Source organism: Astatotilapia calliptera, chromosome 11 (genome assembly GCF_964374335.1).
Source record: "Astatotilapia calliptera chromosome 11, fAstCal68.1, whole genome shotgun sequence".
Lineage (NCBI taxonomy): Eukaryota > Metazoa > Chordata > Actinopteri > Cichliformes > Cichlidae > Astatotilapia > Astatotilapia calliptera.
Window position 1 is genome coordinate 35,141,675 of NC_137432.1, and position 27,745 is coordinate 35,169,419.

Genomic DNA, 27,745 nt, shown 5'->3' on the forward strand with positions numbered 1-27,745 from the left:
TAAAAACACCAGTTGTGAAGTTAATTGTTAACACTGCTTCAGTGTATTTGCTTTAAAACAGAGCATTGTAGTCACTGCAACCCGTGGTCACTTTCTGTAGTGCTACAGGCAATAATCAGGGCCACTTTGAATGGGGCTCTTAGAGCAATACTGTTTAGTCCACTCAGCTCAGAGGACAGCTTTCTGAGGAAGCCCTCGTTGATCAAGGCAGCATAGAGTTGACAAGAGGATGCTGTGTCACTTCCTTAAACAGTATAGAGTTATATAAGATGAGACAGGGTTGTAGGGGGAACTGAAGAAGAAAGCATAAATACTGCATATATATATATATATACTCATATACATATATGTGTGTGTGTGTGTGTGTAGCCACACTTTTCACCTAAATTGTGAAAGAGTAAAACAGGAAGAAACAACAGAAGTTCATCTTACCAAATTCAAGTTCCACTTTTAAGATGAGTGTATGTTTATAGGGTTGAGCCGAACATGTTGTATCCCTTCCCCCGTTGTTAGACAGATTACTGGCTGCTTATCAAAGACCATACAGGAAGGAAGATATATTTGCCATAATATTCATGGAACCCAGGTGATTTAGAAGTCCTTCTGGGCTCCAACAGATTCAGGAACGTCTTTAAAAACTACAGTTATGCAACTAAGTTTTAAACTAATATTCAAGGGGAAAAATACTGAAAATGTCTTTTGAAAGTAGGGGGAAAGTTCAATCTGCTTCTGTTATAAGAAGTCTAATTATTATATTATATTATATTATATTATGAAAGGTGTTTGTAATAGCCGCTTTTCAGGGTAGTACCGCCTACCAGTTGACGTCATCAACCACATGACTTCATGAAACTAGGACTTTTTGAGAAGGATAAGTTTCGAAGTTTTGGAGCACTTAAAACAGTCTTCACGCCTAAACCGTGAGAGCTATTTAGGATTAATTGGATTTTATTTCTTTAGTGCGATAATTTCCCTGTAATGTAATGTCTGCCGTTGGTAGCGATCGCTCCGTTGTCTTTGTCATACGTCATTGTCTCCTCCCCGAGCTTTCGGCCGAGATCAAAACAAGCACGTACCAGTCCCTGTAGGAAACACTTGTAGGCTGGGATGTACTCGAAGAAGACGAAACTTGAGGCCACAGCCGATCTTCGTGCAGCAAAATAAAACAAGACTTTATTGAGAACATACGTGAGGGTATGTTGACTCAAACTTATACTGCACTTTTCTATCGCAGTTATCTGTAACCGCTAACGATTCCAGCGACTGAGTGACTTGTGCTTTGATTTATAGGATCAAACCATAAGTATTATTAGATTTAGCTGAAGATAAATATTAGTTAAATGTTTTCATATTAAAATCATTGTTTCTGTTTTTATACAGTATTTTTGTAGTCAGGAGCTTTAGTTTTTACGGTAATACTAAATGTTTCTTTTCATTCATTTTCCAACAAGTCACAAGATGAGGTTATAACTTACCGATGATAGTGTATAGCCACTAATGCATGGGTATGAAAAATATAAAAATAAATAAATAAATAAACCCTTCAGTGGCTGGACATTTTTCTGCTTATACTTTAATATTTCTACTCCAACAAAAAAGACTTTACACTGTTTTATTGGTACTTTTACTTGAGAATACTGAAACTCTTAACGAAGGAGTCATTATTGGTAAAAAGAAAAAATGAGCTTCAACCAAATATTTTGAACGTGAACTCATCATTTAATTTCCTAACACATATACACATATTTAACCGTAGTTATTAATATCTCTGTCTCTTGTTCTTAGATGCTTCTGTCCCTGTCCGTGCTGATCCTCTACGTGCCGTTAGAGGGCAGCAGCTCACCAATCAGTTGCTACAATGACCAAGGAGATGCTGTTGATTGGTAATTCATTGATAACAATTCCTGAGAAATCACGTACAAAAGTCCTCCTTATTTGTTTGTTTTAACCTAGCTGTATTATTCTGATTAAACAGAAGCAATATTTTCAATAACAGTTTAGCATTTACAGACATGCACCAATATAAGCAGTTCTTACATGTACAGCCTTTCTGTCTGTGTCTCTGTTTGATTTAGGTTCTATATATACAAACTTCCCAAAGAGCATGGCAGTAAGTCTCCTGAACAAGGTGAGATGTATTTGCTTTTGGACCAAGGAAGTGAAGGATGGACTAAAGGGAAGGGGACAGTGAATGACACCACGAGCGCCCTGGGCAGGACGGTCGGACAGCTGTACACGCAGGGGAAGGTTTGTTTCCATCAGGTTTCTTTTTTCTGCTACAAATGTGGAACTGAGTACAAAGTTTAAAAACTGTAAGCTCAGTTTCATTTGGAAAAACACCCAAGTGAAAGCAAGTGTTCTTCAAAATGTGATTATCATACTCTTTTAAGTTCCTTATTATTAATTCATTTAGTATATTCACAATTAATGCTAAAAGGCAAAAAAACGTCAGCTGTTTTAAGATGAGTGGACCTTCAGTTTATATTTGACCCCAAAAATGATGTCATGTTTTAGAAATACTGATTTGTCACAAGATAAAATGTAATATTCTCCTAAAACCATGTATAATAAAGTTGAGTTGAACTTCCAATTCTTACGACTCACAAAACTTAAAATACATTTTTGTTTATCACAATAGCCAAAAGTGACAGACAGTGCTGGTGCATCGACTTCTGTTAACTGCAGTAACTCTTTGCTTTAACTACATGCAGAGCAGTTATGCTTACGTGCAGATTTTAGTCCTAGAAAACCACTGAGCTTAGGGTATTTAAATTTTTCCTGCTTCTTCTTTGTGACCCCAGTCACAAGACTTCTTGTTTCACCAACATGATATGCAATAATAAGCATTTTTTTCATAGACATCTGCTATATCCAGTTGACATTGTTAGATCAGAGGAACAAACATATAATGAGAAGTGAAACTGCATCTGTTCATTCAGGTGATCTGTCTTTCTGGCCGGTGATTGTGCAACTAGGAGGCAGAAAAGGTCATTTACTAATTGAAAACTTGATAGATTCATCAAAACATATGAGAGAGTTTGTGGATACGATTCTGAATCAAAAATTACTGGATGCAACCATCTGTGCGTAATTGTATTGGTTAACATCACTGTGATGGATGTCAGTGTGTGCCATTTTATTTATTTGTTTGTTTGTTTTCTTTTGAGGTGAAAACATTTGTTTCTACATTTTCTATGATCGGTGAGTACACATGCATGAAGCTACAGTTAAAAACCTTTTTGTTTTTGTTTTTTTACAGAATACAGACATTGCATACATCCTTTACAATGACCAGAAGCCACACGAGGACTCGTCTGGTGACAGATGGGTTCATAACAGTGAGAGCAGAGGGGGTCACACGAAAGGTGAGCTCTCTGATTGTCCCAAGACTGCAGAAAGTTTCGAGCTTTGTTTTCCAAAATTTTGGAATAGTATGAAAAAAATGAGATGAGTAGGGGGCACTACTCCACACCAAAATGAGCCAGTTGAGGTGTTCCGGGCATGTCCTAAGAGGAGGAGAATCTGGGGTAGGCCTGAGACTTGCTAGATAGATTATATCTCTTGATTAGCTTGTGAACATGTTGGTAGTCCCCCTGGATAACGTGGTCAGGGAGAGAGACATCTGGGCATCTAAGCTTAGACTGGTCCACGACCATCAGCGTAACTTTGTGCTGAACATTGGGAGGTGGGGGTGTAAAGATCTCCGTCTAAATAAATAAATAAATCTGCGTAAATTCCCAGATGATTAAACATGCAACTATTTTGCTGGTAATACCTGAAACGAGTAAAGAAAATCAACAGCTTTTTTATGCAAGATAATTCATAATTTTATTGGGGGGGGTTATATTGGTTGGGTCTGATTATTGGGGGGGGGTCATAACCCCCCTAACCCCCCTGGAAATTATGCCCCTGTCCACAACCTGGTCGTGGATAAAGAGCGAATGGATGGAAAAAGCAAAATTTTTTAAATCAACGTTAAATAAAAGAAGCATAAAGACAACCTATCACATGTTCAAGCTCCTCTTTTTACTTACATGAAAAGTATACAGTATGTTCATTAGAAATTTGATACTAGGAAGATTTAAAAACTCTGCAACAAGGGCAAAAAAAAAGTCTGGCAAAGATTTGTTATAGTAATAAAAACATGTTGAAACATCTCATTATCAACCTCACGTTCTTCTTTCATCATTTATATGTTCTAATTCTACTTATTAAAAAAGAAGTGCAGATTAATGCGCATTACTTACATTTCCTCTGATGCGTAAAAACAAATGAGCATAGATAAATATATTTTGTTTTCACTTGAATGTCCACGTTAACCATCTTCAGGGAAAACGTCTGATGTATTTTTCTTACTATTTTAATATCTCTGCTCCTCAGGTGTTGTGCTGCTGGATAAAAATCAGGGTTTCTGGTTGGTCCACAGCACCCCTCAGTTTCCTCCTGTTCAACAGGCAGGGGAGTATTATTACCCCAGCAGCGGGGAGAATAATGGGCAAAACTTCATCTGTGTTACATACCCGCTCGACCATTTCCAGACCATCGGTAAGACTGGAGCCATGCCATGTGGCCTCTTAGCGAAGAAAGAGTTGATATAAAAATGCAGTTAACACTTAATGAGGATGTTTAAATGGATGATGGTATTAGATTGCAATCACAGTATGAGTGCTGGGAGGAGAAGGTCCAGACAGCTAATGACGATTCATATTCTGTTCCCTGTCTGCAGTTATGTTGGTCTGACTAAATATGCTTTAATTAACAAGGAACTGAAGAGTTTCTTTTCAATCTCATATCTTTATTAGGGTAATATTTTTGCTTGGTAGTTAAAAAGTCAAGCTGTTGTAGCCTGTGGTAGTATTTTGTGAGAGATTACGAATAAGAAGTTCATGTTTATGTAGTTTACTGTATCAGCCAAACATCTTAACCATGTTAACTTAAGGCCTGCAGACCAAACTGGGGCTCACAGAAGCTGTTGGATGTTCTGCCAACCAATTTCTAATATACTAAATAAAATAGAGATAAAAAGAGATTCCATTTCGGTTTAATGTAATCTCAGCTACGAGGCAGCTGTTAAATAGAGTAAAATATGTATTTGCAAAGTTTTTGTAAGTTTCTTATAGTCCCAGTAGTCTGGCTTCTCTAAGTCACCCCCTTCCCTCCCACTATGGCTCAGGAGGTAGAATGGGCCGTCTACCAATCAGAAGGTTGAAGGATTGATTTCCCAGCTATTCCAGCTTACATGTCGAAGTAGCCTTGGGCAAGATGCTACACCCCAAGTCACCCTATGCATCCACTGTGTGAATGTTATACAAAGTTCTTAGGTATAGAAATATAGCTTATATGAATGTGTGTGCGATTTGGTGAAAGAGGCTTTTTGTAAAAAGGACTTTGAGTGCTCAGTTAGAACAGAAAAGCATTATACGAATACCAGTCCATTAACAAAAGAAAAAAAAGAAAAAGTAAAAAGACAACCATGCAAAGTGTTTTGGTTTAATGCTATTTTATATTTGTCCACATAAAGGACGACCTGCTCTATTCATCTCCAGCTCCGCTTTTATTCTTGAACCCTACAAAAGTAGTTTTGCATCATTCACAGTTGAAAATAATCAGTATTTGTCTCATACTTTGACTTTAGTGAGATTTCTCAGTTTATCCTCCTTATGAGTTAAGCTCTCTTCCTCTTTCTTTTAAAACAACTTAGTTTGCTTGCTGTTTGGGCTTCTGTCCTCTCAGTGACAAAATCCAGGTAGTCAAGAATTAAAAAAAAAAAAAGCCTGATTGACACTGAATCTTTATCGCAGTCTGAACTAGTTTTTTTCCCGTTTTTTCTCTCACAGAGCTTATTTGATTACGATTAATATGAACATCCTCACTGGAACTCTGTCTGTTGGACTGAAAACAAGGAAAGTAAAAAGCAACCAGTCAATATCGTGCAATTTTTTCAAACTATAAAGCATATTTTCATTGTTAGTCTTACATATAAGACAACTTTTATACTCTCTTTGTCACAATCCAGTTAACGGACTATGACAAAGAACAGGAGACAAGGTGAGCTGGTAACTTGGTAGACACAACTGATTTACAAAAGCACAGCTAAATTTAGACATGCTTGTCTGCGGGTCAGTCGTGTAGTGTAGACTATGTATGGATGAATGGCAGAGAAATCCAAGGATCACACTGAGATCACACCACAGAGTGACTGCGGAAAGAAGGGAGCTTTTATAGGTGAACACGCAGGTATAGCTCATGCTGCCATTTACTCCCCTGTCAGCTCTTACAGGACAAAGCAGAGCACAAACCAGAACAAAATGGAGACATCTAGTGCCGGGATGGCCGAGGGTCATCCATCACAAGATAGGTTAAGAAAGTCCTTCCCCAGGAATGTTTGAGCATACAGTACTTCTTTTTCTGCGTTGCGATGAATTTTTATCCTGTAATTTTGCCTCTTTTTTTAAACAGATCATGGTTGCTATTGTTTATTTAAAGAAAAAGACAAAAATCGGGCCTCCATCAACAGTTAGTAATGATTTCCCTCTGTGTTCTCTTTTGTTTAAGGTCGCCTAAACAGTAAATGTCCATGTGGTGCTCAAAAATACTGCTGATTTATGCCGGTATATGTTACACACTAATAATGAAAACTTCTTAAGCACATTTAATCACTAATCTGTGTCAGTATCTACAATTATTATTATTCCCCGTAGAAGATGATTCAAGTATCGTCTGGTGCTTAATAATCGACTCAGGTATTGACACAACAAAAACAGCCTGAACTGAGATAATCAGCATAAACAGGTGTCATCACCATGTCACCCGGCTGCCTCTGCAGTTCCCTGGCAGACCCAGCAGTTGGCACAGTTGCTATGGCAGTGCCTGGGGTAATGTAATTAAACTGAGGTATGTAACCATAGAGATACTGGCCCTCACGCTCTAGCAGGGATTTGCTTTATCAGATTCTCGTCTCTCTAGCTGACATGCTGAGAGTGTCAGAGTGTTCAGTCTGCAGGGTTAAACAGCAGAAGGTGAGCACAGCCTCATCGTGTTTTTATTTTAAAGCACCTTGCAGCGTTCATTTGCACATAAATTTGGAGAAATGGAGATTTCATACTACTGTCTATAATGTTTTTATTATGTTGTCAGAATAATTTTCCTGTTAATGCTTTAATTAAGCTACTTACTTGTTTTTTATTCAAAGCACTGCTTATGTTTCAGTTTGTGCTAAAACATTAAGTATTTAAGTCATTTATCAGTTGTCACAAACGTATTTTCTTCATTAAGCCAGGATGCCAATATCAGCTGGCATATGTGGGCAATTGGCCTCAAACCAGAGTATTAGGCAAATAAAAGTCTGTTCTGCAGCCTGTGCCAGATGAAGGTGTGTCAGGGGATTCATCGTGAGAGTCGTTTGAATGTCAAGACGTTTTAATTAAAACCAAAAATGTCATCCTCATGGTGACAGGACGAAAAGTCAGAGGATTACCAAACTCAGAAGAACTCATCCTCTGAATGCTATTAATATCTCACCAGAAATGCATAGAAACTGCAGATAGTTGTGAAAGAATTTCAGTCCAGAGTAGTCGACCAATTGGTAGACATCGCCATTACGTAGTTTTTATGGGTAAAAATGACATTTTCAGCCTCGCTTATGCATGAATGTATATAAAGAGAATAGAATTGAAGTTTTTTTTTCCAATTTTCACGTTCTTCAGTGCTGCAGTATGCACTGCTTTGGTTTATATTTTGAAAGGAGCGAGCAAGATTTTATTTTCCGTTTTACTTTTGTGTTGCTTTAATTTAAAATTCAGTTAAAAGTAAAGCCAGAGCAATACTTAAACCGGAGGCTGACGAAAAGAATTTTTAATAACAACCTGCTTAACTCTGCATGATGGCGGTTCTCTGCTACATGTGCTGCAGACAGCGCTGAGCATAAGCAATAATGTATAAATAACAACTAAGTGAAAGCTGCGATGCTCAACAAACTATGCAGTGACACAATTTCTAATTTACCCCAATAATCTTTATTCCTGCGAAATGTTCTGTGTGCACAAATAAAACAAACAAAATGTCTCAGTGTTTAAACTTAGACATTTTACTGTTTCATGGAAAATATTAGCTCATTTTGTTATGGGGGCCATAAAAGGCTGGAAAAGTAAGTGGATCTAAAAAGAAACAGCTTGTGGAACATGCTAGTGACATTATTGGGGTATAAAACGAGCATCTTAGAGAAGCAGAGGTTTGCCAATCTGTTAAAAGTACATCTACAAATTGTGGAACAATTTCAGAATATTGTTCCTCAAAGGAAAATTGCAAGTACTTTGGATAGCTCATCATCTACAAAACATAATATCATGGAACGATTCCAAGAATCTGTAGAAATTTGCGCAAGGAACAACAAAATCAGTATTGTGGGCCCCCAGGCAGCACTCCATTACAATCAGGCAAGAGTCTGTCATAGATATCACTGCACTGGCTTAACAACAGTGCCAGAAATCATTGTCTGTGAATACATTTTATTGTGACATCTACAAGTGCAAAGATCCAGAAGCCCCTCCATTTTCTCACAGCTCATTTAAAATAGACTGAAACAAAGTGGAAAACTGTTCTCTGAAGAAGTCTCTCAAAAAGTGCTGCGACTGGTCTTCTCAGTTCCCGGGTGTTTGTTTGTTGTAACCTTGTTACAAGAACAGGGAATGCTACACAGTAATAAACACAGCCCTGTCTCAGCTCTGTTGGAATTAAAGTTGTATGTATTGGTCTGGTGTGACATAAACGGAGATCTGATTATGGTTTTAACTTGCTTTACGTCAGGCATCAAACAGGAAGAAACTTTAAAGTTATTCCTGAATTGTATGTACAGTTAGATTATACCTTAGTTATATGTTACCGTGCACAGTGTTCCAGTGCAGGTCCGTCAAATGGCTTTGAACCAGTGTCACCAGTACAGTGCTTTTTATTTGCTTTACTTAAAGGATGATGTTATTATAGGGTGTGGTTTTCTTTAAATCTAATTACTTTTGCACCACAGGAGAACAGCTGGAGATCAATCAACCTAATGTGTATGACTGCAGCATCCCAGAGTCTTTGGCATCCCAGGTGCCTTCGCTCGCTGCTCTTTGTGGCAAAAGAAATCGGAAATATGAATTCTTTCCACATGCCAAACCTGTGTCCAATCGCAGCGTGACACTCACCTCAAAGGGTGGGACAAACTTCATCAGCTTTGCCAAAGGAGCCTCTTTTGACAACGGTACAACTTAATCGAAATGATGTCTTTTCTAAGCCTAACCCTTTTCTGTCTTTGTGACCCTGAATATTTTTAGAGCATTCGTACAGTTTACTTGCAATAAAAAATGTAAAAAAAAACAAAACACCCTCATCCATCTTGTGTCCCCTTCATCAGATCTGTATCATGCGTGGGTGGCCCCAACCCTCCAGTCAGACCTCTTGGTCCAGTTCTGGATTCGCTCCACGGGCATCCTTTCTTCCGACTGCTCGGATGACTGGAAGGTCCTGAACATCAAGCTCCTCAACCCTGGGCAGACGTTCTCCTTCAAGACCAGCCAGGACCACTCCAAATGGGCGGTGAGCCCCAGTGAGACTGGGGCTGGTGGAGGCTGGGTGTGTGTCGGGGACATAAATCGAGATGAGGCTGAGGAGAAGCGGGGTGGAGGCACAGTGTGTCATCGTGATCCGGTGGTGTGGAAGGCTTACCGAACAGCGGCCTTGGACTGTGAGGACTGTCAAGGAAAAACAGTCCAGTGCTGAGAGTCTGGAGGAGCCAGATGTGTCAACTTGGACATGATGAGTCATGAGGGTGAAAAAATATAACGCGAACAGGGTTTTATGTGGATTTATTTGTTACAGATTTCTGTTCACATCTAGTGAAATCTATGTGAAATATTTAGCCTTTAACATTTAGACAATTTCAGTTTTTTAGTTTAAACACATTCCTGCCAGACGTTTTACACTAATCTAGTGATCAGTAGATGACAGTAAGATGCCAATAAACAGCAATGCAATATTTCAATCAGTCCATAGAGTCTCATCTTCAAATAATTACTATTTAGCAGTAAATAGTAATGACTTTCAAGTATGTGCAGGTGTTATTGTTTATTTCAGATTTGATTCGTAGTGACCAAAAAACCAAACATCTGCATCTAATTTAGGTGTAACTAGAAGTCGTGACATTACACATTAAAGCCAGTCATCACTCACACCTACTAGAGAAGTAGATATATAATTCAAATGAAATGATCGACTCGTCCAACTTTAGCTAAAATATAAAATTTCCATCAGCCACAGACACTCAATGGGAGCATTTTACTTGTTCCTCTGTTAAGAATGATTTCATGTGGTTATCAAGGGTCATTGAGTTGTTCTCTTTATAATTTTAGATTTTCTGGAGCTGGAATAGCTATGAGTAATATGTTCATCTTGTAAAAGACAAAAACCTCAAAAGTGGCACTTTAGTGGTTCAAGCATCTTTATAACCACTGGGTACTGTTTTCAGAGAAACTGAAGAGACACTGGTGCGAACGGGATGAGTGCCGTTTCACTCACTGACATTTTCTGCTTTTAAACATTAGCTCGTTTATTCTCAGGGAGAATTCCAAACCTGCTGGTTAATTCTTTTTAATCAAATGTGGGAATGATTGTGCTTAATAACAATCTGTCACTGATGATGAATTACAGACACTTGAATCATTAACCAGGCTTGTATGAGTGTGTGTGCATCTCCAGCATGAGCTTTAGATTTGATACTTTTCCACATATATACATTAATTCTGACCCTGACTGTGCTTGAAGATTGTCTTGTCACTGGTTGTCTTGAATTTGAATAAAGATACGAAGAAAAATATGTATTTTTAGTCACTGATCCGCATCCTCTTTCCTTTGTTTACCCCTCACAAGAAAAACAGAAATGCCATGTTTTTGACAAGTAGCAACAACTTTAATTGTTTTTTATGGGATACTCAGCAGCATGAAAAACATCTCAGTACTGAACATCAGTCAAAAACAATTAAAATTCATAAAATTCATATAAAAGTAAATTTATTACCACAAAAATAGGACATACTGTATGTAGTGCATAAATAGCTTTGATGTGGAACTACACAGCACTGGAGTTGTCTGCAGTTCCTCCACGTGGACTGTATACATTCTAATGCAAACATGAGAAAGTGAGCACCCAGCAGAGAAAGGCACTAAAACAATCTGTAGCATGGGATCATGCTTGCACGTCTTTTTTTTAATACCCACAATCCTCTCCCTGGCCCCTCAGTGCTCGTGCCTCGGCCGGTAAAAGGAGCCTCACCAGCACTGACCCGGGACGACCAGAGGTCACAAGATTTGTTTCAAAGAGACATACACTGAAGTTAAGATGTTCACTGAAGCCACGACGCTGGAACTGAGGCTTTGCGGTCTGTGTAAACTGCAGTGAAGATGGACTCCTGCTGAGCTACTGGAAAATCTGCATAAATTAAGTTTAGCTTATGCTCTGTTGAAAGTATCAGACCTGAAAAACCTTAAACTTAGCAATGGCAGTGTTTTTCTCTTACTTATGTTCCTTTCTAGTAACAAACTGAAGCAAAGCTGTTTTAAAAGTGCTTAAAGTTCAAAGCTGCAATAATCAGTTTTCATCCACGAGGTTTAAGAGGCTGAGTGATGTTTGATCACCCTGTAACGTAGCAACACAGCTGCGTACATTCACGTGCAGCTGAGGGAGGTGACACTGTAAAAATTTCTTTGCAAATACATTTTGTCCACTTGGTTTAATTAGTCCTTATCAGCCTTCCTTGAGGTTTACTTTGGTCTCCAGCAGCTCCTGAGAAAATTATGTGGCTCTCTGACTTCACCTGTTGGTTCACAATTGCATGAGTATTCGATTCAGGTAAAAAAGATGACCAATCAGAGCTGCTTTTGTAATATCTGTTGGTGACAGCTGCAACAAGGTGGTATTTCTGAGTGTAAAACCAAAACAACGAGCTAAAAGAGCCTTAAAAACTGAGCAGAGCTTCAGAACTGATAATAAACTGACCGCAGTTCATTACAACAGTTTACAACAGAGTTTCAGTGTTATTCTAAAATCCTGATTATTGCTGCTTTAAGTTTATGGAGAAATGAGTAAAAGCTAAAATAGCTGTCCTTCTCTGTGGACATGTCAGCCTGTTTCTTGCAGTTATTTTAAGGATTTTTTCCTTGTTGAAACAGTTACTTGTCACGCGAGGACCTGTCACACAATGCTGAGATCACACAGACATACAAAATATATAAATATATACAAATCATATATGTCTCATTTGAAAAGCTCCAGTGTTTTGCTACAATGATGCACTTGCACTGTCTTGATTCCGATTCATATCTCATTAAATCTAATTTCCCCCAAAAAAACACACTTCAAGTCCTTCAACAGCATCTTGGGTAATCACAGAAGCGCATTCCAACCAATCACATCTTTTTTACATTCGGAAATGTCAGTCACAGATGAGGCACAAGACAACAAGGGATTTCTTGGTGTTTTGTAGCAATTAAAGCAACTCTTTCTTTCTGTGAGTTGTAATGATAAAAAGCATCAAGTGCTACCTGACAGGGACTTGAGAACCAGTACCAAAGGTACACTTAAAGGCTTTCACTGCTCGTCCTCGGGATGTAAATTAGCGTGCATGGAAAAGTGCAAATAGCTCTGTTGAACACAGCAGCTGGAGTTCTGAAATATCTGCCACACCTTCCTGCAAGGAGATGTTGACTGAAACACAAGCAGAGTTCTTCTTGGTGTTTTGGTGAGCTTGGCAGGAGCACAGGAGAAAGGCATGTGTAGGTTTTGTGTTGGACAGAGAAGGCCACATTTACTGTCCGTGAGAGCTCACTCTGCATTCACATTGGGAGACCATCAGAGAACTCCACCTCGGTAGACAAAGCAGACAAAAATCTGATGTCAAAAAAGATTCCTGACCAGTCTCCTTCCCTTGGCCTTGATTCGAGGAAAAGTGGCGCTCGTCTCTGTGCTGATCGGATGCGAGCCAAACGGGGAGTTCCCGTCTTTCCTTCTTAGCAGGAAATCAACACTAGATGACGTCATGGCGTAAAAGACATTTCCTGTAGCAGGGATGACCAGTTCTGTTTTAAGAGAAGAGAAAGGAATAAATACATGACATGTGAAGGCTGCTGCGCTCTAATGAGATTCATTTGCAGTGTTTAATGGATTTGACTTGTAGAACTTGTAGTAAATTGTATTTTCTCTTAGTTTTCAGTCTTTTTTTAACTGCAAACCGCTCAAGAGCAAAATGTGCTACTCTAATAACAGATATTAATGATAAAAAGTGCAATCATGAAGTACATCCTGTCTCTGGCAACAGTCCAGAGACCACATAGGAGTTTGCAGTGAAGCATCACAAGCACGATCAGAATCATGCTTCTGGGGTGTTGCTTTTTATTTTTACATTTGAATGCCTGTGGCTGTAAATTTTGCAGGACTGCCCAGGCTGACTGTTATGATATCACCAGCTGTCTGAGGGAGAATATTCAGCAGACTTCCTTTGTCCTCTGTCCAGAAATGAAATTAAAATTAAACGGTTGCCATTTTGACACACTGAAGGACATCTCGTGGTCATTGCAGACGCACAAGTGAAAAGAGAGAGAAGGGGGGGAAATCTCAAAAATGCTGAATGTGGTCCAGTAAGAAAATGATCCTCAAGGATCCAAATTTAATTGAGGTTCCAGGTTGTACAGAAAGTATTACACATGTGTAATATAGATTAAAGATTAAAATATAGATTTTGATGTCTGTCTAGCTGTTCTAAGATCATCAAAGCAGCTGATTGTAACTGTCCTAGTTAATGGACAAAGGAGGAAGCTCAGCTTTGCACTGGCAATTCAAACATTCAGGTTTGTATTCTCTTAAAGTTCCTACATTATTAATTGGATTTTCATAATGATTTTAAATAATTATTTGATTGCACATATTTCTCATACTGTCTGTCCCAATATGTGCAAAAAGCACTTGCTTTACAAAGATCTGCATAATCAAAATGCCCAACCTTACAAATATCAGATGAAACTCCCTCAAAAGTTAATAACCTCCTGACAAAGGTAATGACTTTGTACATGTGTCAAACTAGACTAAAATTAAAAAAAATAATAATAATAATTTAACTGTGGCACTGATGGGTTAGTCAAAAGAAAAAAAATTCAAAATGAAGTCTTTGTCTCCTCTGAAAAGAGAAACCACTTTGACAAAACTGGTCATATTAGTAATGATGACTTTTTTAAACATTGTGTCTGTCGAATTGATTCGTTTTTTTTTACCTTTTCCTTCAGGCAGAAGCTGTATCAGCTCATATCTGGATGCCTGTTTGGGGTCTTGATTGTGCTTTTCTAAGGCAGAGCTGATCACAGTGGGAGTCTTGTCATTGCTCGTAACCTGAGGCGACAAAGGACAATAACAGTGAAAACAGGACAGCCTGATTTGCACTAATAATAACCTGGGTCCGTTGTATCCTGAGGATCTGACTCTGATTACTATGATTATGGGGTCCTTGCAGATAGGAGGAGAAGCTGTAAGTGCAAATTGTCACTGATAAATTAATGACAAAGGCTTCTGTGCTGATTTTAATTAGAGACAAATGGTTTGGATTCGTACCAGTATACTCCGATACAGGTTTCCATCCTCCAGGTCCATCCGTATCCTGATGATCCGCATGTCTGCCCCTGACCCTTGGATGTTACCAGGGGGATTGTTGCCACAGGAGGCTGATCGACGGTGTGATTTTGTAGGAGTGGTTGGAGTCAGCGTGGCAGGGTTGGATTCATTGGTAGGAGGGGACGTGTCAACATCCAGACAGGACACAGACGGAGATCTCATATGCTGCAGTAGAACAGTAATCATGAAAATGATAATGACTGAGTGGAATCGGAAACGAATCTGTATATTTAAACATGCAAAACAGTCCAGCCTGCCTACTGTGAAATGACATAATATAAACAGAAACCTGACTGATGACTGTTGTTGAGTGACTTACCTTTGTGAGCTTTGAAAGCAGGTTATTGACGGGTGAGTGAAAGTCAAAGAAGCTGTCACTGTCACCAGCCAGGCTGGTTCGGGAGGTGCTTAGACTGGAAATGCATGAAAACACACAACACAACAATCTGAGAAACTTGTCAGGGAAACTGGTTTATTTGTTACAAATTTGCAAAAAAGTTTTTACACTAAAGTTAAACTTTAGTTAAACAGTTAAAATATAAATTTTAAGCAGCACAGGCTTAAAGGCTCAAATTTGTTTCTATGAAAATTATTAAAAAACTTAAACCTACGAAGAAACAACCACCGTGACCTTAGGTCCAAAGAGATATTAGCTTAAGTTGAAATAGGTCTGTACTTTTATTTAGTACCAGCTTATTCCACAAGATGGTGGAGTGAGTTCATGCAACATTAATTTAACCAGATTAGTCATTAAATTATTATTTAGAATGACAGTCTGATAAAACATAAATCTTCTTGAGGAAATGAAGGCAGGACTAAAAAGAAATATCAAAAATTTAACATGAGCACTTCTTTAATGGCTGAAATCCTGCCCTCCAGTGGTAAAAGTGGATAATTACAAAAAGTATCATAAAACCTAAAAAATATCTGTAACCAATCCAGGGCTCTGGTTTGTTGCCAATGTAGTGAGAAATATTTTTTAAAGCTTCTTTACTGCAGTGGTCACCAACTGACGAGTTGAGAAGCCAAAATCCGCTTCCCATTAAAATTCTATATCCTAAACTGTATATGTGGTATTGCATATATATACTTATATTTAGTGTTATGTGTATGTTTATGAATGAGTCAGTGAGCTCTGCTTAGCTTACTCTGGACACTGTGTGATAACGACAGCTGGGGCATGACCGCGAGGGCTCGGGTCGCCAGGTGCTTCGATTTCATTGGACAGCCTATAACTGAAAAATTAAGGATAACTTTATCATTCTTCATCCATCAACACGTGCTACAGCAGCTGTCTTTAAAATAATGAATTCATTCAAGGCAGTTTTTGGTTGTCTCGACTGTAACCAAATGCATACACACCTTTCCTCTTCCCTCAGAGTAGGCACGCTGTTATACCACTGCACGAAGGCCTCGTCAGCAGTGAAAACACAGTTTTTGCAGGATGATTGCAGGAGCCGGATTTGAGCTAAAACCTCAAATTCCTGTTAACAAAGAGCCATATCACCACAAAGTTTCACAACAAAAAAAACCCCACCCGTGTTAGCTGTTCTCTTATCACTGTGCCAGTTTTTTTCATCTGTATCAGAAGCACCTCTCAGCACCCTACACTTAATCATTTCCTCCCTCAGATATTATGTTACTGCTCCCTCTTACACACTCTTTTCTTACTTACACTAGCAGCTTATGTTAATGCTGCAAAAAGTGGAGCTTACTCTGTTCAAAACTGCTTAGTATCAGGGCATCAGCTTAACCAAATGCAGAATGTCTCTTATCATAAGCATTAAAACAGATCACGTATTCAACTTTGAACCTTTTATCTCTCAAACTGATGTGTATTGCAGCACTTACTCTTCTCCTTTTGTCAAAGTTGATGTAGCCGTTCTGCAAAGGAGTGACAGAATCTGTTATGTCAGCTCAAGAATTGTAAAATAAAAAGTCCAGGGGACGTGACACAGATGAAATCAACTTACATCCAGCCTGTCTTTGACTGCCGTGTCCAGCATGGTGAGGTCTGTGAGGAAGATACCCAGGTAGGGCACGGTGCCCTGCGCGTTGGACTGTGTGAGAAATAAAAGAAAGTGTTTCATCAGTTTCCTCAGAGGTTTCTACTCACAATGTAAAGAGCCCACACAGCGAGGGATTTCAGAGCTGCCGCCTGCAGCTATTTTTCAAACAGTGGCTTGGGATTTAGCTCATCACGCACATACACAAAGACAACAGCTCGCTGTTCCACTTTGCTGTTGCATGCTGGTCGATCGCCCTCACAACCCTCTATTAAACCAATGAAACACCCCCGCTCAACAGTGTTAGTGTCTGAATGCAGAGTTTAACTTGTGTTAACCAATATGTTAAGCTGTCAGGAAAGTACTTTTAACTCCCCCCAAAAAACGTTGCCTACTCGCACATTAGTGACATGCTGAAACCACGCTCTGCAGTACATACGCTGTGCATGCAATAAGACAGCGCTCGTGTCATTCTGTAAGCCCTCAAACTTCATCTAAAACGGTGTCTCTGTCTTTTATAACGCTCATGACACGGTTGCAGGGTCTTACATCATTTCACATTTTTCCAAGGTCTACCATAAAGGACGGTGGGGGTGTACAACCCCTCAGGCTAAAATGTTTGGTATGTACCCCAGATGTGCGCTGTAAAGTTAGTGAAAATTGTTGTCTTTTATGTGCATGCAGATCTGAGGTTTTGCCTCTGCAGAAGACCATAAGGTCATTTTAAAGGACTCCTCTGCTGCTGCAGCTATGTGGAAAGTCTTGATGATGTAATCCCAAATTTATTTGACACTCCACTGAGGGTTATTTAAGTCAAACTGTGGACGAAAGCTAAGAGCGGCACACTTGAGGCATTTAAGTAGTGTCCCCCTACAATCTCTTTTTAAAGGTTGTTAAGGGAGTTCATTATCACACAAACAACCCAACCTGTTTTTAACCAAGTATTCTTCCACTGTCAGATGTTTAATCTCCACAACAAGTTTTGACAGTATTTCCAGTTACCTTGTTAAGGTATCTGTTGTTGAGCCTGTTTTCCAGGTTGGCAAACTTTGACGTGCCCTCCTGCAAGAGAAAAAAACCAGAGGGAAATCCCGAGTTTCAACCTGGATTAGTAGAACGTAATCAATTCTCCTCCTCTACTTTCAGAACAACAACAATACTTACAGTGACAACTGTATTGTACTGTATTGCATTTGGTCAACAATAAAAGTACGTGTTACACCCAAAAAGATGGAAATGCCAGCAGAGGCCACTGGGACACCAAACTAGCACTTATTTGCACTTACAGTTGCTTAAAACTGAACACAAAATAAAAGCTCTTGATTTTGAGAGCTGACATAATTTGTATTTGTGAGTTTGTCAGAGACGTTTTTGCTGACAAAAGGCTGAAAATGCAAAACAGTGAACTTGAAGATGATAAAAACTCCCTGAGGTCAGGCCTTAGACATGCCATACATTGTTAAAATAGATGTTATCTAACTTGGTTTATAATGTACAACAAATTGTATATTATTAACATTATTAGATATTAATTGTATAAAAAATTATGGACTTTGGAAGAAAGTTATTACACTGAGACAGTACAACAAATCTAATAGTGGGTTATTTAAATAAAAAAGGTAAATTTACAAAGAAAAAAGAGATTTTATCTGATATTAATTAATTAAATGTTCATTTTTTGTAAAGGAATTCTAATGAACCCCATTCCATCACAAATGCTTCTGGCTGCTGTGTAATATATGCCTGTGTTAGCCAACCTAATTACATTATAAATTCCAATCTGATGCAATAAAGAAATCCCTGAATCACCACACAATTAGACGCATCTGGAGTTTCAAGGGATGCTGCTGCAGCCTGGGCCTTGTTGGAAGAAAAAAAAACATACTGGTGTTGATGAGCTGATCAGGTTTTAGTGTCAGGTAATGTTAGCTTGTGGTATTTCTTTTCCACTGCCAGCCTCTACAATGAGACAACGTTGATCCAACCTTTTAAAATCAAGCAATGCGGTTGGTCTTAATTAAAATATGCAGGTTTAATTGTGGAATTTCTAAAGATTTTTTTCTGGATTAATCCTTCTACCATGGTAGAATGTTTTGTAATGTACTTTTTCCATTTCCATCAACATTTATAGGTATATCCAATGTTTATCTGTGAAAATGTCTCACATTTTATCTTTACTTGCAATGCTTGCAAGTAAAGACTTTTATTTACCACTAAATTAGATACTGTAAAACCTAATTCTGTCATGATTAATTTTCAGGTAACCTAAGCACACATTAAAATCCTTTTCACAACATTAATAAGAAAGTTAGAAGCGTTCAGTCAAAAGATCTGTCATGAAAACTTAGCATCAGGGAAGAGAAACAGTCAAAACTTGCCATAAACATCATAATAAAGCGGTATTACTGTCAAATGTTTCTGTGACAGTTTTGTGAATAATTTATTTCTCCTAACGTTCAGTTTAGTCTTTTATTAGACTGAATCATTCATCTTACACCCTGCCTGCTGGTTGTAGTCATTTTTAGACAAGCTGTGAGATGAAGAGGAGCAAGTTACTGTGAGGGAGAGAAAAAAAATCAAAGGGCAACAGAAGGCAGTGGTGTTTTTCTGACATCAAAGCTCAGAGTGAAGCTTCAGAAATGAAAGAAAATGTTTGGATGAATTCCTTTGGGGGTATCATGGGTAAAATCAGAGCTAATGCAAAGCCACTGATGCTCGCGCTGCACCATTATAGAAAATCAAAACATTGCTAATTCTGCCAATTTCCCAAACTCGCTGACACGGTGCAAACTAAATATAATGCATCTTCAAATGGGTGTTTCACAGTGGAAACGCTGACAGAATAAGGGCACTTGTACTAATGAAGATTACACTGTTTTCTGGCCTGCATAGCAGTCATCTTTCTCCGTGGATGGTTAGGCTCTGGTTTAGTCTGTGCAAATATGAATTTAATAAATGTGATGACAGATGACAGGCACATTAATAAATGTCTCATACCACCAGCATGTGAAATAGCAAAGTGACCACATGGTTTTACAGAGCTGCTGTTTGAGCATTAACAGACATCGGTGCAGTCAGTGCATGCTGTGTTAAGCAAAGACTGTATATAAAGGACGGACTGAAAACGAAGCCAACTGAGAACCTGCATTATTTTCATGGCCAACGGAGGGCAACTCCTCTCTTTGCAAAAAGAAATGATCATTTATCATATCTCAATGTAACAAGAAACTACTGTGTGAGCGTACATGGTCCTTGGATGGAAGCTTGGACACTTTGACAGGTGTCCAGATACATCCTGCAGCCAGCCTGTTTCTGCTAGGTCTCTCAACTAGAGTCACTGAGCTACACCTCCCTGCTGAGTTTGCGCTGATGGTGCCTTTTAAAGCTTTTAATGGATTATCAGAAACATCCTGTTTCATTCTTATGTTAGAAAAAAAGGAATATTAGATACTGGGAGAGTACTACCCAAATGAATTAGCTCATACGTAATATAGCAGATTTAAAAAATGTGATGATATCGAGTAAAGTCCCCAAACAGGCTCTGTTATATAAGCCTAATGCATCATGACTTCATGCACCTACAGCATACTTTCAAAATCAATGTTTTTGGAGCGATAAAGGAATAGGGAAAAGAGTCCTTGGAAGTTGTTTTTTTTAGCAAGACAGTACAAAGATAAGACATAAAAGCCTCTAACGGTAGCCAAGAGCAGCACAGGTCTGAGTAAAAATAGCCATGAAACGAGTCCAAGTCGTTACAAGAGTTGCTGAAATCTGACTCTAAACCAAGACCGCTCCAACACAACAGCCCCGTCACTGAGAGCTCAAAGCGGCAGCTTTCCAGCATAAGATGCTGCTTCCAGCTAGTTTCATCATTAATCAACACGTACAGTGAAATGACAAGATGTCTAGAACACACGTGTTTGATGATTTCACTTTTTACTTGCTGGTTTCGTGATGTGTCGTGACCCAAGTAGAAAGCAGCCTCAGTGTGCCATAAATAAAATATCAAATTTCTCACTGAATCTGCTTTCTTCGCACAGTATAATGTAACTGATGTCATCATTCGGCATTTGATCCTGTTTTTACCTCAGCCAACTTTGAAGACATACAGTCCACTATCATTACACCCTTAATCCCTGCCACTTACCTCCTTCAGGAGTTCTCTGGTCTGTGAATAGTTGTCCTTGTCTGAGAAGATTTCTGACAGTTCCTCATATTTCCTCAACGCCTCTCTGTAAAGTAACCAGATCAGTAAGATAAAGACTGATTTGTAGTCTTATATTATTCAGTCTACTAAAATATAATGAAGATCATTTGTGCAAGCTTGAGCTTGAATGACGTTAGCCAGGCACAGATTTACTGTTATTGTATTGCATGATATCCCATATGAGATAATATGAAAGGGTTTTTTTAAAAGACAATATCACAGAAAGAGACACCTGAGGTAATTTAGAAATGGAGTTAACATCTAGTTTGAACAGCAGGCAGTTACATCCCAGAAAACTGATGCTATAAAATAATATTAAAACAGCGATGGTGCAGTGTGTGCAATATGAAGTTATATCTGGATCATTAGGGGGTCCATTGTCCCTGTTGGGGGGACACTCCCATAGGGCTTAAATCTGGGACTCGGATGAGAGGTGAAATGTCTTCAAGCAACTTAAAGAAGTCCAGACGCTTTCCTTTCCAAGTTCCTTAGCCTTCTCTAAATATGGTTGTTTTTGTAGTATGTAAATAAATTATATAAAATTATATATTTTGTAGTCTTTGACTGTTTTTTCAATGAATAAGAATTCTTACAAAAAGTGCTCTAAAGCAAAAAGCTTTAATTATCTAGCAAAGTAACACATCAGCCGTCCGTTTGATTCCAACTCCTAAACCAGTTTCCCACCTGCACTGCAGGCCTGAACGTTTCTCAGCAGTACCCGCACGTCTGACTCAGCTGACTCAGACATTCAACAGTTTAACCCGCCTGGTCCCTGTGAGCATGTGGGAGTCTTTGTCTCCTCCAGCTCGGCATTATTCCTATCCAAAGCCAAACTGATTTTCAAGAGGGGCATGTCTAATTATCGAGAATGTGGAACACCTTTGTTTCTCTCAGGTTCAAGAAACTGCAGCCTGATACCTGAGACAGCACTGGTGCCATTCCTCGATTACCATAAAGAGCCTTGTTTACCCATACTAATTCAGTATTGTCTACTGCACTGTACATCAGAAAGTACTTAAAACTGGTGATACTGTTTTAAGTATTACAATCCAGATGTATGTCCGACTTTAAGATTTAGTGCACAAAACAGACAAAAATAGTTTGAATGTATAGTTATCCAATTATTTTTTATTTTCTATTATTAATGAAAAAGATAATAAAAATGAAAGAATGCACAATATTCCTTTCTTATTTTGCACTTCAGACCCCTAATATAAGATGTATAAGCATGATTTTATATTCTGATATTTATAAAAACATTTAAGGAGAGGTGGTTCAGCATCTGACAGGGATGCCTTCTGGATGCCTTCTGGTGTTTTGAGTAAGTTCAGCTGGGAGGAGACCTCAGGGTAGACCCAGGACATGATGGAGAGATTACATTCTTGGGAATGCCTCTGTGTCCACCCAGAGGAGATGGAAGACGAGGTTAGAGAGAGGGAGGTCTGAGTATCTCAAATTAGACTACAGCCCCCCATAACCCAGACCCAGACAGAAAACGGATGGTTGGACGGATGGATGGATGGATATACTTAAATAAACTAATATTTGAGACCAGCTGTTCATGCTGCTGCTCCAATACTTAACATGAACCTGTTTAGAATGATCACCATAGCCTTTAAATGCCCTTGTTTCGAGCTGTAATCCTGCACTTTTCCTCTCTTAGATTGTTTTCCACATATTTGATTATAAAGCCTCTGCACTAAAACAGGGAGTACTGCAGCCTCAGACCTGTCGGTGTCCTGCCACGTCTTCCTCAGCCGGTGGATGGGGTTACTCTTGAGGGCAGACACAATAGCGTACAGCGAGGAGAAGTTCTTCCTGGCTCGACACGCCTGTTGAAAGAACGTACAAAGACAAATACCACCGTTTGCATCTCATGGTATAGTGTAACTGAGAACACCTGTGGCTGTGGGTCTGCCGAGTATTGAGTTACGCTGTCACCTTGATGTGCTGAATAATGGATGCTGCTAAAGGGGTTTGTCTCATAACAAACATAGGGTGAGACCGGAACGCCAGGTTTCCAGCAAACCAGAGGAAAAAAGGGAGAATTAAAGCTGGAGGCCATAGCAGACAGGGACACGATATGTTTTGTGCTTGTGTGTGTTCGAGCAGAGCTTGTCATTGCTGCAGGCAATTTAATATTTTAAAGAAGCTGAGTGATCTGCACGGTAACTCTAACACTGCTACAGATTTCACTTAATCCACATTTTCTCTTTCACAGTAAGCAGATGCAAACGTTTCCCATTGCCCAGAGGTCGTACATCACATTGTTTGACTCAGCGCTGGTGTTACTGGAAGAGCTCATTTCCTACACTATTTGCTCATCGTGTACAGAAACATACACCAGGAGCACTTAACACTTACATGCAGTCCAAAAAAATGCTGGTTTTGAAAAAGATCTCATTTGATCTTGAGGTAAACATATATTTTTGTTTGGAGTTGCTGGAAAATGGAAAACAGAAAAGAACATTTCTTTGGCTGTGTAATGATTTTGCACCGTTTCTCAAATATCCTGTTCATATCAGTGAAACACAGCTTAAAAAACACCCAAAAAACAACTTATGGGTTCGATTTTCTGGGTTTGCTTTCTAATTCATTTATCTGTGAGGGGAATTTACCCTGAAAAACGATATTAACTCTGCATTGCATTCTCAAAAAAATGCACCAGAGTATTTTTTGTTATTTGTTCCTCATTGATGGAGAGAAGACTGTGACATAACGTGTGGTGCTCACAGCTATGGATTAATATAAAAGTATAACCAGAATCCTAGCAACTGTGACTTTGCCATGATTTGTGCAGAGTCAGAGCTGAGCATACGATTACAGTTAGAGGATTACTGAAGGATTTAAAGCAGGCTTGAGGTTTTTGGATGCCTTGAAACTCCAAGTGGAATACAGTTAATAGTTTAATTTCACAGAGACCTCAATTTCTTATTGAGACTTATTGAGATTGATACAAAATATGTGTTTGTTGCATTGAATTTTATATATTGTGACTTCATTCTACTGACCTCTGCCACGCTGATCCATTTCTCCAGCAGTCGAGCTCTCTGCTGGCTCCGCAGTTTTGTCGGCCAGAGGCAGGATGCTAAAACAGCATTGGCCAACTTGTTGAACTGACGCACAGTGGCACGGACTGACCAACAAACTCCTTCCCTCCCCTTCTTGTCCCTCTGAGACCACAACGATCCGAGGCAGTGGTACGGGACCAGACGGACAAAAAGCTCCTGAAAGAGGTGAGAATTACAACTATAACTAAGATCTGTAAAAACTGCTTACAAATCATTGATTAAACAACATAAACTGAACTCAGAGGTCATCCTATTTAAATTTCCTTATGAAAACATTTGAGATTCTGAGAGTGGGACACTTCTCTTTCTCTTACTTCTGCGTATTTTAATCAAACTGCTGTTTGAAAAAGTATCAATACAAAAAACAGGATTAAGACAATAAAAAGCAGATTGAACTCAAACTGAAAGCACACATGATTAGTAAATGTTTGAAACGATCACATAAGTCTCCAGAGACGTAAGGGGCAATCGTGGCTCAAGAGTTGGGTGTTCGTCTTGTAATCGGAAGGTTGCCGGTTTGAGCCCCGGCTCGGACAGTCTTGGTCGTTGTGTCCTTGGGCAAGACACTTTACCTACCGCCTACTGGTGTTGGCCAGAAGGGCCGATGGCGCGATATGGCAGCCTCGCTTCTGTCAGTCTGCCCCAGGGCAGCTGTGGCTACAACTGTAGCTTGCCTCCACCAGTGTGTGAATGGGTGGATGACTGGGTGTATAAAGCGCTTTGGGGTCCCTAGGGGGGACTAGTAAAAGCTATACAAATACAGGCCATTTACCATTTAAGGAGTGCAGTGTTTTACATTTTGTCACCACAGGTCATTACTTAGAAAGTGTTCTGTCTTCAGGGTAAACTCACAGTCTCTATCATGGTGAGCTGCTCGGCAATCAGCGCTCCAGAGAATCCAAGGATGCTGGTAGGTTCAAACTTGGAGGCATCAGGAGGAGGGCTGGTGAAACTGGTTTGATCTGCAAATAGTGACACTGATCAAGTAAATGTGCATCAGATTGTTCAGAGCTGTGGTGACTATGGGAGAAATAAGCAGCTGAAATGGGGGTTGTGTAGCAAATTAGCACAAAACTGAAAGGAGTAATTGTTACTGTTTGTTTTAATTACTTTCTGAATCTTTGCTTTGGAATAGGTATGTCAGCATTGCTTCTGATTTAATAGTTGTTGAGATCTTTCACTGACAAACCAGATGGAAAAAGCAGTAACTAAAACCTTTAGTTTTCATAATAATGTTCAGGATATCTGGGAAAAATGATGTTATGTTCAGAGAAAATAATTTTAGGTGAAAATAGTCACAACAAATCCAGATTGTATATATTTCCATTCTTGCAGTCTCCATTTGATTTCAAGTGAGAAGAAATATATATTTCTTGATGACCTCACTGAACAAGGCCATAACACTGTCATTTAAATCCCAGTTAAAACACAGACCTTTATGGGTATCTGGGAGCAGGGCTTTCTCGCTGAGCTCCTCGGCTATCCTGAGGAAGCGAGCGCGGAGATCAGCAGCAGATGAGGAGTCATGAGGGAGGAGGGGAGCCAAGCGTAGCAAGCGAGAGGGGTCCCCCAAACTCTTAAAGTCTTCAGGATACTCTGACAGCCACGTGCTGAACACTGTACACACTGCTCTGTAGGGATAGAGACATGGAGATAAGGATGGGAGGAATTAAAGAAAAGAAAGGGGAACGACTCGAGAGGCTGGTGCAAGAACATAAACGAAATAACACATTTTCTGCCTTGCAACTGAAAAGACTAATCCTCAGATTTATTCTAGTGTTTGCTAAGATTGCATGTGATATGTGACCGGTCTGCCTGTGCTGGATGACGGAATGAGATTGGAATCGATTGGATATATTGATATTTTTCAACACATCTAAGAAGTTTCCAATAAATCACCTTCTTCAGGCGTTTAGACAAGAATAGCAGATTAGACATGAGCCTAGTGGACCCAAAGGGTCAAGATTTTAGTTTGAAGGACAAGTCTGCTTACAAGAAGTGGTACAAAAGTAAGTCTGCCAGTGGCACCGAGCACCTCTGCAAAGAAAGACGCCCCAGTTATCATGAAACTGGCTGGAATTCACCAGGCAGGCACTTACGAGACAGTCTTCAATGAACAAGCTTGACTGGAGCATATCTTATACAAGCTTTTTGGAAAATTCAAAACACTTTTGGATTTCAGTTCATTAGTGTATCCTTGTAAAACGGACATTTAGCAACAATTCTCAGATTTTACAGCTTGTTTTCCTTTACTTACTCTCTGCAGAAAGAGATTTATACCCCAGAAAAAGCTTTTAACTACTCTTTGTTTTGTGCTCACGCTGATTTTAATAGCAGCAGCTGTTGAAATGATGTGTAACATGAAAGTTTCTGTTTCAGTTTTTAAAAACACCCTGCCTGGTAAAAATAATATTCCCCTTAAAAAAAAGAATGAAAGAAAGAAGCAAAACCGTTCGCAGCAGTTGTTGTTATGGCATGAAGATACTAAAGTAACTCAAGCACTCGAAAAGATTTTGGTTAGCTATTCAAAAACTCACTTGTTAAAAGATTGTCTTATCTGACTTCTCTCGCTGTCCCCGGGTGGGTTCTCCAGCCTGTGAACAAAAAACGAAAAAATCATGGAGCAGAAAAAGAAAACCAGCTTGAAAGTATCATTCAGCTTCAGATAGCTGCATCTGCTGTATCATAAATAGCACTTCAGTTTTCCGGTGGTTTTATATATGACTTATTTTTCCAAAGATATTTTTTCGCAAAGGCTTTGGTGTTTACATTCCTGCTGATTCTCTCACTCTCTTTCCTGTTGCATCTCTGGAAAATTTTAGGTGTATCATATATAAACTTCCTTTATTTGGTGGAAGGAAATTCCACAAGCAGTTTTCTTATTTTGCTGAGTAATGTTTCTAAGAAGAAGAACTAAGCTGCAGTTATTTTAAATCAGCACACAGGTGCTTCCTGCTATGTGAAATGTCTTTAACTTTACAAGTATTTTAGAAATCCCTGTTTAAAAATGGCTTGAAGACGAATTGCAAAGCCACAATAACACCTGTGTATCTTGAGAAAACTAGGTGTATAGTTTTGAATCATAAGCAATGAACTGAACTTTATTCTTTAGCTTCTTATTTAGCAGTGGCTAATAGGAAATGAGGCTCACAGGCTGTGTTGATCTTGAAAAATCCTAACAACTAATCAATGGATTTCCATGACAAGACCTTCCAGGATGAATCTGAATGACTGTTAGCTTCCTGGCTTTGTTTTTAGTGTCATGTGTGTCAAAACTTTCCTTTTCCAGTAAAAATCTCTACAGGATGGATTGGTTTCTGTTTCTATTAGTATCCATGTATCCTGTCAACCAATCATATTTGTGTTGGCTTCTGCTCTATGCAAGGGAAAAGTCAATGTGGAGAATCTGAAAAGCTATGATGACTGAGCTTTTTATTTGGCTTTAAAAAGTTGTCAACAGTTAGTTAGCAGAAAACAAGCATCAGACAAACAGGAAGATATCTGTTACCTGGATATCCACCAGATAACAGATCTGGATAACAGCTCCATATTTATCTCTGGAGGGACTGTAATCAGTTTGGTAACACATGACTTTTCATCTGACACAATCGTCAGGTCAAAGTTAAACTCCAATATGTTTGTGTTTAGTAAAGGTTTAAAACTCTCTAAAACTAGGATACAGGTCAAACTTTTTTTTTTTGGAGAGGATGATTCATATATGTGTGCTAATAGAAGAAACCTCCAGCAGAGATACATATATGTTGTTATC

The 27,745-nt window shown here is 39.1% G+C and overlaps 2 protein-coding genes across 6 annotated transcripts in view; one reads left to right on the plus strand and one right to left on the minus strand.

Annotated features, from left to right (window-relative positions):
- Positions 1-869: 869 nt before the first annotated feature.
- Positions 870-11,285, plus strand: dnase2 (deoxyribonuclease II, lysosomal). The gene is made up of 7 exons (XM_026183791.2): positions 870-1,194; positions 1,786-1,883; positions 2,076-2,247; positions 3,260-3,365; positions 4,381-4,545; positions 9,023-9,241; positions 9,395-11,285. The coding sequence occupies exons 2-7, from the start codon at positions 1,786-1,788 to the stop codon at positions 9,757-9,759; spliced, it is 1,125 nt and encodes a 374-aa protein (XP_026039576.1). The 5' UTR covers positions 870-1,194; the 3' UTR covers positions 9,760-11,285.
- rgl2 (ral guanine nucleotide dissociation stimulator-like 2) overlaps positions 10,924-27,745 on the minus strand; it is a 32,124-nt gene continuing 15,302 nt past the window's right edge. For 4 of the 5 annotated variants that reach the window (XM_080308171.1, XM_080308170.1, XM_026183789.2 and 1 more), the window contains 15 exons: positions 26,514-26,570; positions 25,411-25,607; positions 24,829-24,938; positions 23,917-24,132; positions 22,634-22,737; positions 20,846-20,930; positions 17,701-17,760; positions 16,666-16,752; positions 16,544-16,576; positions 16,055-16,176; positions 15,841-15,927; positions 15,012-15,105; positions 14,633-14,857; positions 14,299-14,413; positions 10,924-13,110 (listed from right to left, as the gene is read on the minus strand). In XM_080308171.1, coding sequence (XP_080164297.1) covers positions 12,929-13,110; positions 14,299-14,413; positions 14,633-14,857; positions 15,012-15,105; positions 15,841-15,927; positions 16,055-16,176; positions 16,544-16,576; positions 16,666-16,752; positions 17,701-17,760; positions 20,846-20,930; positions 22,634-22,737; positions 23,917-24,132; positions 24,829-24,938; positions 25,411-25,607; positions 26,514-26,570 — 1,774 coding nt within the window. In that variant the 3' untranslated portion in view covers positions 10,924-12,928. The remainder of the gene's footprint in view (positions 13,111-14,298; positions 14,414-14,632; positions 14,858-15,011; positions 15,106-15,840; positions 15,928-16,054; positions 16,177-16,543; positions 16,577-16,665; positions 16,753-17,700; positions 17,761-20,845; positions 20,931-22,633; positions 22,738-23,916; positions 24,133-24,828; positions 24,939-25,410; positions 25,608-26,513; positions 26,571-27,745) is intronic. The other variant, XM_080308172.1, reaches the window with a different exon arrangement.